At 38.2% G+C, this 11,717-nt stretch overlaps 7 protein-coding genes across 7 annotated transcripts; all 7 read right to left on the bottom strand.

Annotated features, from left to right (window-relative positions):
- Nucleotides 1-110: 110 nt before the first annotated feature.
- LSM04_001837 (uncharacterized protein) lies at nt 111-752 on the bottom strand (the record flags this gene model as incomplete). Its single annotated transcript, XM_067335530.1, has 1 exon — nt 111-752. The coding sequence occupies one exon, from the start codon at nt 750-752 to the stop codon at nt 111-113; it is 642 nt and encodes a 213-aa protein (XP_067195015.1).
- A 1,435-nt stretch (nt 753-2,187) lies between these two features.
- Nucleotides 2,188-3,153, bottom strand: LSM04_008445 (Mitochondrial substrate/solute carrier; the record flags this gene model as incomplete). The annotated part of the gene is made up of 1 exon (XM_067335529.1): nt 2,188-3,153. The coding sequence occupies one exon, from the start codon at nt 3,151-3,153 to the stop codon at nt 2,188-2,190; it is 966 nt and encodes a 321-aa protein (XP_067195417.1).
- Nucleotides 3,154-3,898: 745 nt separating this feature from the next.
- On the bottom strand, nt 3,899-5,623 carry LSM04_006938 (Amino acid/polyamine transporter I; the record flags this gene model as incomplete). The annotated part of the gene is made up of 1 exon (XM_067335526.1): nt 3,899-5,623. The coding sequence occupies one exon, from the start codon at nt 5,621-5,623 to the stop codon at nt 3,899-3,901; it is 1,725 nt and encodes a 574-aa protein (XP_067195325.1).
- Nucleotides 5,624-5,911: 288 nt separating this feature from the next.
- Nucleotides 5,912-7,567, bottom strand: LSM04_004430 (Protein kinase domain; the record flags this gene model as incomplete). The annotated part of the gene is made up of 1 exon (XM_067335525.1): nt 5,912-7,567. One exon carries the CDS (start codon nt 7,565-7,567, stop codon nt 5,912-5,914), a length of 1,656 nt encoding a protein of 551 aa, XP_067195171.1.
- A 385-nt stretch (nt 7,568-7,952) lies between these two features.
- LSM04_008469 (Snf7 family) lies at nt 7,953-8,576 on the bottom strand (the record flags this gene model as incomplete). The annotated part of the gene is made up of 1 exon (XM_067335524.1): nt 7,953-8,576. One exon carries the CDS (start codon nt 8,574-8,576, stop codon nt 7,953-7,955), a length of 624 nt encoding a protein of 207 aa, XP_067195418.1.
- Nucleotides 8,577-8,911: 335 nt separating this feature from the next.
- On the bottom strand, nt 8,912-9,385 carry LSM04_007624 (uncharacterized protein; the record flags this gene model as incomplete). Its single annotated transcript, XM_067335523.1, has 1 exon — nt 8,912-9,385. The coding sequence occupies one exon, from the start codon at nt 9,383-9,385 to the stop codon at nt 8,912-8,914; it is 474 nt and encodes a 157-aa protein (XP_067195363.1).
- A 260-nt stretch (nt 9,386-9,645) lies between these two features.
- On the bottom strand, nt 9,646-10,887 carry LSM04_005406 (uncharacterized protein; the record flags this gene model as incomplete). Its single annotated transcript, XM_067335522.1, has 1 exon — nt 9,646-10,887. The coding sequence occupies one exon, from the start codon at nt 10,885-10,887 to the stop codon at nt 9,646-9,648; it is 1,242 nt and encodes a 413-aa protein (XP_067195219.1).
- Between the last annotated feature and the right edge of the window lie 830 nt (nt 10,888-11,717).

Below are 11,717 nucleotides of genomic sequence, written 5' to 3'. Positions count from 1 at the left end.
AACTTGTTTGTCACACTTACACATAGCTGATGTCACTATCATATATTCCAAGAGTTACCTGTTATCCTCCCTCACTCCCACTAAAACAGGAAATAATAATTAGATTATTCTCATGAAGCCTCTTTTTGCCGGAGGAGAAGAAGTTTGGTTTGTGTCAGTTGACGACGCAATTGCTCAGACAAGAGGTTACGTTTTCGAACATACATAAGCATTTCATGAAGTTCCTCATTTACAGTTGCTGCAATGGCTTCAACAGTTCCATCACGGAAAGGCCACTGAACACCATCACTTGGCATATCACCAGGAACTTCTTTTTCTTGTTCTTTTCGAATGGCACGCGCTTGTGTTTGTAACTTTGAGGCAAGTCTTGCAGCGTAAGCGTCTTCGTCTATGTATCGCTGTTGTTGTTGTTGTTGTTGTGAAACAGAGGAGAATTGACTATTACAGCTACTGCTTCGACTGTAACTATGACTAAGACTGTTGTCGGATATTGACTGTTGATCTGACCGTTTTTTCCCAGAGCTAAGCATACGCATGTAGAAACAATATGGGAAATCATCCCCATCATTATTAATATTATTCATATCTAGACTGTTGCTGATGCTGCTACAACTACTGGTGTTGTTGCTATTCATAGGCACCTCTTCTGCATTGTGTTTTACATTGGTCACGGGAAAGAAAAGAGCACGTATCTGTTCACACCATAATGCGTACTTTTCTGCCTCACTTAGAGTTGTGTCAGCCAATTCCATTAGCCACTATACCTTCAACCATTATTATTATTATTTGGTGTATACATACATACAGATACAGGGTAAAAAAAAAGAAAAAGGGTAAAAGAGAAATAAAACTGATAATACAAGTCTATAATCGTTAACGCGAAAAAATCAAGAACAAGTGTCAAGAAAGAAGCATCAAAGATTACTTCATTTCTTTTTTTCTTCTGATAACGTGCACATTTCATTCGAACAACAAACTTTTTTTTCCTGTTTTACTTTTATACTTTTCTATTCCTTCATTATTCTCTCCCTAGCTCATATAGCGTGCCCTTGTTTCCGCCACGCCACAATACAACAGTAAAAAAAAGAAAAACATCCCTGTTCATTGTAACAAATTGTTCCTATTTTTGCATGACACATATGCATATATAAGCTCCATTTCTTTTTTCTTTTCTTTTTTCATTATCCTATTTCAGAGAAGATACATCACTGAAGATATTGAAGAAAAGTAAAAATACAAAAAGAGAACAGAATAATAAACACCCTATCAAGTCACGGAAGGTTCGAGTACGTCTGGTACTCTTCTTCTGCTCTCCCTTTTTTCATATTAGAGGTGATTATATTTCTCTCTTTTCCACATACTTCTCTTTCTCTTGCTCTCAAAAAAATCATAATATAATATATATATATATATATATATATATTGTTATTTGAACCTGCCTATTCATAGAAGAATACCCAAATGCGGGCTCTGGAATATTAAACAGGAATATATTCTTTTCTTTTCCGCATCAAATTACCATATCCACGTTCTTCTTTACTTCTTTTTCTTATTTTTATTCTTATTTTTTTCTTTTTCTTTTTTATACTTATTGCTTCTTCCCACCCCATCCTTGTTGCTTCCATTTTTTTTCTCTAATTTGTACCCGTAATTAATAATAATAATAATAATAATAATAATAATAATAATAATAATACTGCCTTTAGATGTTCCTCTTTCCCTCTTCATTGTGTTTCAGGAATGCAGATAAACGCTAGTTGTTTCTCTTGCCACTGTATCTGAAGTTAATAAAAAGCATCAAAACAAAAACAATAAAACAACACGTTACGTCCGAATCATAAATCGTCATAGACGAAATAGACCGAAGGGGGTAGGGGTGAAGTGAGTTAGAACTGTGCACAAAGAAACATAATTATACATTGCAGTAGTAATAGCAAAAGTAATATTACTTCGGACAAACATGCACACACCCTTTCCACGCAGTAGGGATGGAAAAAGAGAAAAAAAAACTGAAAAAGAAAAACAAGGTCAGATAAAACGAAGCCTTAAAGACAAGACACTCACACACACACACAAAAAAAAAAAAAAACAACGACACACAAACAGATAGAAAAAAAGTAGGAAATAACAGACATCTTTCTCTGCTTTTTCTTCTATCGTCCCAACCGCAGCAAATATTTACTTCTCTTACTGCTTAGCCTTCTTGACTGCACCACCACCGCTGGTACCGAGGCCTAGTGCACTCTTGTATGAATCGTAGATCCACCATTGCAAACCTGTCAACGTACCGATCATCACAATACGTGCCACAAGTCCCTTTGTGCACAGGTTCAAATATCCCATTTCAGAGGCAATCCGAGCGTACGATTTGCCAGCGTTGGAGGCCTTTCCACGTGCTGAGACGAGAGAGTCCGCCGGGTGTGAGACAATAGCGCAGACGATACCCGCAATATAACCGGAAGCAAATGTGATGCTGAGCTGTGTCGCCTTGCTGTACTCATCCTTCGGCTTCGTGAAGACGTAGCTGTAGAAGAGACGCACCACACGCTCAAAGAAGTAGAACTTCGCCATGGTGTATGGAATCTGGCGCGACCACAGTGGCACGAGAGACTTGAACGGGAATCCGGAGTTCGGGTCGGCGCGAATGGCGGAGAGAGCGGCGCAGAAGCCTGTGGGGAATGTCCCGCTTGGCGATGTCTGCACCTTCACCTTCAGCATCTCCATTGGGCAGAGCGCCATATCGGCGAAAAACTCGGCGCTTGCGGAGCCGGCGAGCCAAATGAGGCCCTCGTACTGCTTTGCCACCGTCTCACCGGCGATGTTGGCGTAGAGGTCCTTAAACACCTCGTAGAAGCCAAACTTGAAGGCACCCTGCATGGAGTAACCAAATAAGGTTGGCAGCCATCCCTTCCAGATGCCCTTCGCGCCGCAGCCGTCCTCCGCAAGCACCACACGGAAACCAGAGAAGATGCCCTTGAACTTCTCGGGGTTCACTTGCATGTTGCACTTCACCACATCGAGTGGGCAGACGGCGGTGTGTGTGAGGCCGCAGGAGAGAATACCGCCACCCATGCACTTAAGATAGTAAGACGATGTGTGAGGCACATCAGGGTTCACATAGCGCGCATCCCATGGCTTCTGTGTAACAGACATGATTTCTGGTTTAGTTTGTTTTAGTTTGCTTGCTTCAACGACAAGGCAGACGAATCACTACGACTAAACCAAGTAAAAAAAAAACATTAACAACAATGATAGGGAAAAACAAAGAAATACATACAAACATATATGTGTAAATTGTGTTGGAAAAAGTAGGATTGGTCGGCAAGCAGATCAATATATACGGAGAACTCAAAACAGCAAAAAAAAAAAAGAGAAACAGTGAGAGGTAGACAAAAAACAAATAAAGAAAAAACAAAAGTTACAAAAATCCGTGAAAAGAGCACATCCAAGGCTACAATACTGAGGGTACACTGCCAACAGCGTTAGTAGGGAAAACGAACGATAAGCTCTGTTTTGTACTTAACACACACAAAAAATCGAAAAAAAGAAGAATATTATTAAGATCCTATCATTATCCTCCTTCTTATTTTTTCTTTTTATTTATCTGATATTTAACACATACATACACACACACACACACGAAAAAAAAAAGAAACATACTACTGATAAGTAAAGGAATAATTTTGCACAAAAGCTCTTGATTTGTACATTTTTACATTTCACAGTCCACCTTCTTATTATCTTTTTCTTTTTTGTTCTTCCAATATCTCTTTGTTTTTACCCCGTTTCTTTTCACTGGTTTTCTTAAATAATATAGATATAAATAAAGAAGACCATAAATAATACATTTTTCATTTATTTATTTTACTCATTTATTTATATGAATCTCATTGGACAGCTATATCAAATTTGCTTCCGGGTCTATGTGGTCAATGAAAATATGATGTGGATGCATCTTTCGCCATTCCGTAGACTCTGAAACCAAAACAGTTCCATAAGTTTGTGTTTCCGCATCTTCATATTCCTCCACTAATTTTCCCTCAAATCCCTCTGGTTTAAAGTAACGCACTCCCACGTAGGAGACGGCAATGGTCCCTAAAACTAAAATAATAGTACTCCAAAAGAGTAAGAGACTACCAAACATCGACACTATTATAAGAAAAGCACTAAATGCAATAGGTACACCACCCCAAAAAAGTGAGAGAATAAAACCCCCAGGTGTTCGATATGGACGTTCTAAAAATGGTTGTTTAAAACGTAGTCTCAAAAATACTAATAGAATTGCTATAAGACGTAAAGAGTACAAAATTTGATCCAATTCCACAAGTGTCTCAAAAGACAAACAGACAGAAAGGATACACGTTATTGTCGTATTAACAATAATGGCATTAATAGGTGTACCATGCCTGGGGTGATAACGTGATAACCATGAAGAAATACAGGGAAAGGCATTAAGGGTTCCCATTCCTGCTAGAGAACGTGATGTTGTTGTCAATAGTGTCGTCATTAAACCAACAGTAGAGATAGTACCTCCAATCATTACAACAACACCCATACCATATCCACCAACGGCTTCCCCCACCTTGACCCAAAACCCATTCCCCCATTTATCAAAAGGGGTATCTTTTAGTGCATCAGCACTTGCTCCTACTAAAATAGGAGGAATATAAGTTGCCAGAGCAGAAATAATCATTAAAACCAAGGCTCGAATAAAGGTTTGATGTGGATTACTTACCTCTTCAATAACATTTCCTGCACTATCAAAACCTGAAAAATTCCAGGCGACAACTGGAAGAAATACAGACCAATTAATTTGTGGAGGTATGTATGCGATTCTTTCCCAATCGAATCCATGAGGAATTTGTAGCAAAAACATGAGGAGAAAAGGTAGTAATGTTATAATCATTACTACAACGCTGAAGGCACCAACAATATAAACTCCTACCATATTAATTAGTGCACAAGTCCACAAAAACACAACCTTTATTATTGATTTTTCTAAAAAGTTTAAATGTAAAAGAGCCGCACTGTAGTCTGCAAGTACAGTTGGATACAAACTGTTGTCGACAAAATTTAAAAAAGCTGTCCATAGTACAGTAGAAAACGTAAACCACGGGGCAAACGTCACATTAACCCACATTATAGGACCTGCATTTGATGGAATTGCACAAGATAACTCTGCTACACAGAGAGATACTGGTATACCCCAAACGAATGGAATAATGCAGAGAAATATAATACTAAGAAGTGGCCCACCCGCGCTCACCGACTCCTCCAGACCATACCCACCACTAATACTCGCCGTATAAATAACTCCCAAGAGTGTTAATGTTGTTAATGCCGCTTTAGGACGGGCTTCTGCCGCATCTCTGGGATTTTGAAATCGTACTGTGGGTGATGCTGGGGTTTGGAGATTTACGGTAGCAACAGACTCTGCCGTTCGAATACTCATAGCTCTTCGAGAAGTACTTTGCTCTCCTCGCACTGTAGGAATAATAAGAGGGGAAGAGAGTCTACGCCGGATAATATCTATTGATCTCATAGATTTTTTTAAAAAATATATATTATATTGCAGACAGCCAGACTGAACATAAACATGGTAATCATCATAACCGTTAGTCATGATATATATATATATATATATATATATATATATATATATTAAGGAATAGGAATAAAGAAAGCCAAAAAACAAACAAAAAACAAAAAAAAAAAACGAAAACCTATTTATTTATGTGCAGATAAGCACACAGGAAAAGTACAAAGAAAAAAATAAACGACCCAATGTAGTTCTATGTGTGGTCCATCCACGGACAAATATATACACTCGCACTCACACACAAACAAAGAAATAAAGAAAGAAAGAGAGAGAAAGAGAGAGAAAGAGAGAGAAATAAAAGAAAAATAAGACTCACTTCTTCTTTCTTTCTTTTAGTATAGTTACTATAAACTGGCATGATGAATCCTCACTCATTCTAATAAAGGGGTGTTTTAGGGCATCATCCACACTTGGTCGTTTTTCAGGATCCTTTACTAAAAGATAATTTGCGAATTCTTGACAAAGTTCAGACCATTTTTTGACACTTTTCATAACAGGAGGAGGTCCAGTGCAAATTTTAAGAAGTGCACGTATAGGATTTATTCCCATTAAAGGTGGTTTTCCATCACATAACTCAATAAAGAGAATTCCAGCACTCCATACATCTGCTTTAATGTTATATGCCTTACCACTAGCAACTTCTGGTGCCATCCAGTAGGGTGTTCCAACAACGGTTCGTCTTGTTCCTTTAGGTGCAGAAACTAATGTAGCCAAACCGAAATCTCCCAGTTTTACTTCACCACGAGAAGAAAGAAGAATATTATCAGATTTCACATCACGGTGCATACATCTAGCGTGGTGAAGACATTTTAAGGCGAGAAGTACTTCTCGCATAATTGTTGACAATTGTATTTCTGTAAATTTTACTCTAGGTCCTTCAATTGGATCTAATAAATCTGCCAATTTACCACCATCCATTAGTTCCATTGTAAGAAATAAATCTTTTCCTTTTTTATAGCATTCATGTAATGTTACAATGTTAGGATGACGAAGTGCTCTAAGTAAGGTTATTTCTTTTAATAAAGCAGGTAATTCCTTACGTAATCGTTTTATTGTAATACGTTTGATAGCAACTTCAATTCCATCACTTTTTCGTGTAGCCCTAAATACCTCACCTTGTGACCCACTATCTAGTTTTTCCCAATTACTATAGAGTTGCTGAGGGTCCCCTTTAGTAAGCAAAGATTCCATTTTTACGTTCAAAATATCTTTTGGTAATAAAAATTCCTGCTTGCTTTCTTCATTCCTAACATTTTCATTCGTTTTATTTTCTCTAGATGGAATGAACGGCATATTTGTTTCTATACCAATCTGTTGCTGATATTGATACAAAGTTTCAGCACAACTCAATACAGTAGTCTCATACCCTTTTATTTCATCCCTTGTTATACCTTGTTGCAGTAGCCAATCTTGTATTTCTTTTGATAAAAGTTCAACACCAAAGTTCGTCTCATTATGTATTGCATTTAAATGAATGCAATGTTGAACCTGCAATGGTGGTCCAAACATAATAGATGCCGTTTGTGTACGACGGGCCGCAATCTTTGCAATAAATGCCATACAACCACACATATCTTCTGCATTTTCAAAGGCGAGATGAACAGCCTGATCATTTGCAGGGACAAAATTTCCTTTTTCCTCAACAAAGTGTGTATGGGCAACAATTTCCGAGACAAACGGATGACCAACAGAGCATTCCTCCTTCATATGACATCGTCGAATAATCGCATCTGGTAAGTATACTAATTCAATGGGACAACAATAACTATTCTTTTTTGGAAATCGTAAGAGAAAATTACCGGTTGTTACAAACCAGTTAAATTCCCATACAAAAACGCCAGAAATATAACGACGTCGTGAGATCCACGCGGTATATTCTGGTTCGTTAATAGCCTCTATTGCATCAAGCGTGATCCCATCCTTTAGTGTTTCACAAATCTTTTTATCACGGTAGCTTAGCTTTGGCATGAAATATATAAACTCTTCCTTCTGCAAAATATCTCAACTCCTACGCTGACTATTTATAATATTTGTAAAACAAATTATAATAACAACAAGAAAGGAATCCTGAAGTAAAGGAACACACACACACACACACAAAGATAAACAGACACGTAAGGGAAAGAGATTCAGTGAAATAAGAGAAGAAAGAAATAAAAAAAATCACTAAAAAATTAATAATAATAGAAAGAAATTATGAGACTGAAGAATGATAAGAAGCATATCGTAAAGTCAAAATACAAAAGAAAACAAAACAGAATTAAAGCCGCAAAGTAAAGTAAATAAATAAAAAAGTAAATAACTGTCCTTTGACGATATATTGTTTAGTTATATCTAGTGGGTATTTTTTTTCCTACATTCCCCGTAGTCGTGCAAACTGTGCTTCCAAATCATCTTCTTCTTTATCCACTGTTTGTTGCGGATTAACCTGTACGGGATTTTTATTGTTAATTTTCAACCTATCATTTAGGTGTTCCTTGATGTCCAAACCATGTTCATCAGCCACTTGCGCCATCAATGTATTGACTTCATCTTCTGGCATACTTGTTGCTGTGGTTTGTCCAATAGCATTTTCCATATATTCAGATGTAACATCCATTGTTTCAAATTGTTTTTCAAATTTATCCATAAGTGTTGAGATGGCCTCTGGATTCATTGAGTTCAATACCTTATCCATACCTTTTACCATTTGTCCCATTCCTTTTGTTACCATCTTCATTTTAATAGCCGTATCCAGACGAGAAACCACTGCATCCATGCGAGCTGCAAGTCGTAGATGATTGAGGGATTCATTCTTTTTTCGAATACTGTTCTGTGCAAAGATGCGAGCCCCATCCATATTTCCCTTTTCCATTGCATGCTTGCATTTAGCCATTTCTCGCTTCTGTTCCCTTTCACATCGTGTGGAATTTTTTGAGAATTGCTTTGCCACAAACTTCAATTGAAATTGAAGATCCATCAACTGATTGACAGACATTTTTTTCTGTTGCTACAACTCTCTTTTTTTTTGTTTTTCTTGTTTCTCTCTGTGTGCTTTATGTATCAGTATACTTACGCTATATAAGAATAAGAGTAAAAAAAAAAAAAACAATTGAAAAAGGAAAATGTAGAATCCAAAAAAAGGAAAAAAAAATGATACAATTTGCCTGAATAAAATAAAGTAAAAAAATATAACATTAGGCAGAAAGAATGAAAATTCTATTTTCCCATTATTATACATTCAACCTTTCTTGTATCCCCTTTATTTTGCCACGTTTACATACTCAGTAGAAAAGAAACGAAACAAAACAAAAGATCCTTTACTTCAAGTAGTTAGTCAGCATCAGCATTGATGAGTTTATCAATTTCCTTTACCAAAACTTCATTTTCTAGTGCTGCTGCCACTCGTTCCTTATCAGCTATCTGCTTCTCTACCTCATGCTGTTGGATATGAGAACCCTCAAGTAACGTTATATCAATCTTCCAATCACAGACAGATGGTGGAAGAGCCTCTTTTAACTTTGCATATACTGATAAAGAAATAATACCCATAAGACTACAATGAGGTACAGTAGGTTTTAAGACTACCATTACCAAGCCAGTGGGTTTTGGGACACGAATATTACTGCCAGAAGACACATTTCCTACAATATGTATACTTGAATCTTCATGTTTACTGTATTTCACACTGCATCGCTCTGGTGCCACCACATCGAGATCTGCTAGAGTGAAACTTGTTCTCTCTGGATCTCGAATAGTTGAAATCTCATAGTAGACATCTTCTTCTGAGTATAGTACGGTATCCATCGTTTGTTTTTGAGTTTAAACATTACAAATAAAGTTCACCTAGTAAAATTCATGCACACATAATTAAAGAGAAAAGAAGAAGAGAAATCAGAAAGGGTATGGGTCCCATGAGATAAGATTAACCAATATTTAATTGAGCGAAAATCATCGAATTTATTTTTATTTTATTTTTTTTTCTTTTTACAAGCAAAATGTTGCAAAAATCTTTCCTTGACAGCTAGAAATCTATTTACATGTCAGAGACTTTTGCCATTCTACGACTATTGATGTTGCTGTTCTTCTTGTTGCTCTTCTTTTGTCTCTTGATTTCCCTCTGTTTGCAATTGAACTCGAACTTGTTGTTGCCGTTCTTGTTCCTGTTTTTGTTCTTCTTCTGGTTGTTGTTGTTGTTCCTGTTTTCGTTCGTGTATGGGTTTTAACGGCTTACCATCTTCAAAGGGAATATCAAACCACTCGCACCACTCTTCAATTTCCTGCACTACTGGGTGTCTCTCACCATGGAATTTTTGAGAAACCACCCGGGCTGCACGTAAATGTCGTCCTGCTTCCTCCTTCTTGCTTACCCAAAGAAGGAATAAACCAAGTACAAAGTGAGCTCGCGCTGTCGTTGGGTGTGTAGAAGCGAAACGTTCCTTTTGCATATTAACAATACCATGTAACATTTTAGAAACATCAGCTAAATTATCTTTTCCAAAAGCTCTTGCAGATGCGTAGCCAGCTTCCTGCACTACCTCATCGTCCTCATAACGTTTTACAGATCTTGCCGCCAACATCTCTTCTACTATATCCTTCAGAACACCACGCAAATGCCGAAGCCATATGCTTTTTACCGTGTCATAGAGTGCCATTGCAGCTTCCATACTAGCTTGAGTAGCAAAAACATTGGCCAAATCAAAGTATCCGAATGTTGTCAATACATTTTCTGGACCATTTAGAACACTAAGATAATAAGTAGCAGTAGTTAAATGTTTCACAGCCGCCTCTAACTTATTGTCTGCGGCGTACAAGAGTCCAAAAGTTTGATGAAGTTCTGCCTTTACATCCGTCCCTACTTCATCCGGATTATTTAAAATAATAAAATGTGCCAAGGAGAGCATCTCCTCTGCGTTTCCATACCGTCCCAGATACTGATTTGTGCGAGCGAGATGAAAGTAGGCTGGAACGAGCTTTACACTTGCTTTACCGTAGAAACGTTCCTTTAGTCGTAGTGTCTTGACGCCTGCCTCCGCTGCCGCCTCCCCATCGCCCTCCACGAGGAGTCGACGGCTCTCGTCCTGGGCGCGGTCGAGGAGTTGGGCAATGACGGTGGAGACGCGCTCGCCGTGGGCAATGCGGGCCGCGAGGGCGTTGACGCCGTTGGCCGGTCCGTCCATCAAACGCACGAGTTCGTTGAATTTCTGCTCGAGTGACGCCCACCCGGCGCCTGTGATGTCAAGGGGGTCGCCGTCCCGCCGCGGCCCGCGAGGGGCCGTGGTGCGAAGCTGAACGTTCCTAAAGGACATCCCTTCCCCCAATACCATCCATACATATATATGAGAAAGAGAGAGACAGGAGAGAAAAGAAGGAGAGGGATTAATAGAATCGTCACAGGCGACGATGGAAGGAATAAAAGAGTAAAAACACACACAGACACACAGCTCTCCTTCATATAACGTCCCACCACCAGATTACAAACCAAGAGACATATACATATATACATGTACATACAGAGAGGCATATTATAAAAGGACAGACCTGAACGCCATCGGCGAATATATTCAAAAAAAAAATATTCTTATTTCCCTCCCACATACTGGGCAAGAAAACCGTCAGACATCCATCTGTCTTTTAAAGATACAAATCCACATTGTGCCCATATTGCCAAAGAAGGATGTCATGGGGAGAATACCCACAGGAAAAGACAATGGTTAAATCCTACGGTGTAGGGATTTTCTCCTCCAAGGTAGTGGAGTCTGCTTCAACCATTGTCCATATTAGCTCTCTGCAAAAGAGAGAAAAAAAAAACCTCGATTCAGTCACCAATTTTGCCATTCTATACCATGCGAGAGGACAGGTTCTTCGTATTTAAGGGAGTCACCCGGGTGGTTGCTCCTTATAAACATCTCCAGATCTTCAAAAAAAAGAAAAAAAAAGAAAAAACATCCCAGAAAAGCGTATGGGATAGAAAAACGGTTATGGTCCATCTTTAAACTGCCATCCGCATTATTGGTCAAACACTCACTAATGCTAGAAACGAAGAAAGAAGAGGGGGACAAAAAAAAAAAAAAAACAAGAAAGAAGCTTTCAACAGTAGAAGAAAACAAAAACAAAGACATATATATATATATATATA

Source organism: Trypanosoma melophagium (genome assembly GCF_022059095.1).
Source record: "Trypanosoma melophagium isolate St. Kilda chromosome Unknown ctg1segment0, whole genome shotgun sequence".
Lineage (NCBI taxonomy): Eukaryota > Euglenozoa > Kinetoplastea > Trypanosomatida > Trypanosomatidae > Trypanosoma > Trypanosoma melophagium.
This window is presented reverse-complemented; position numbering and strand designations above follow the sequence as displayed.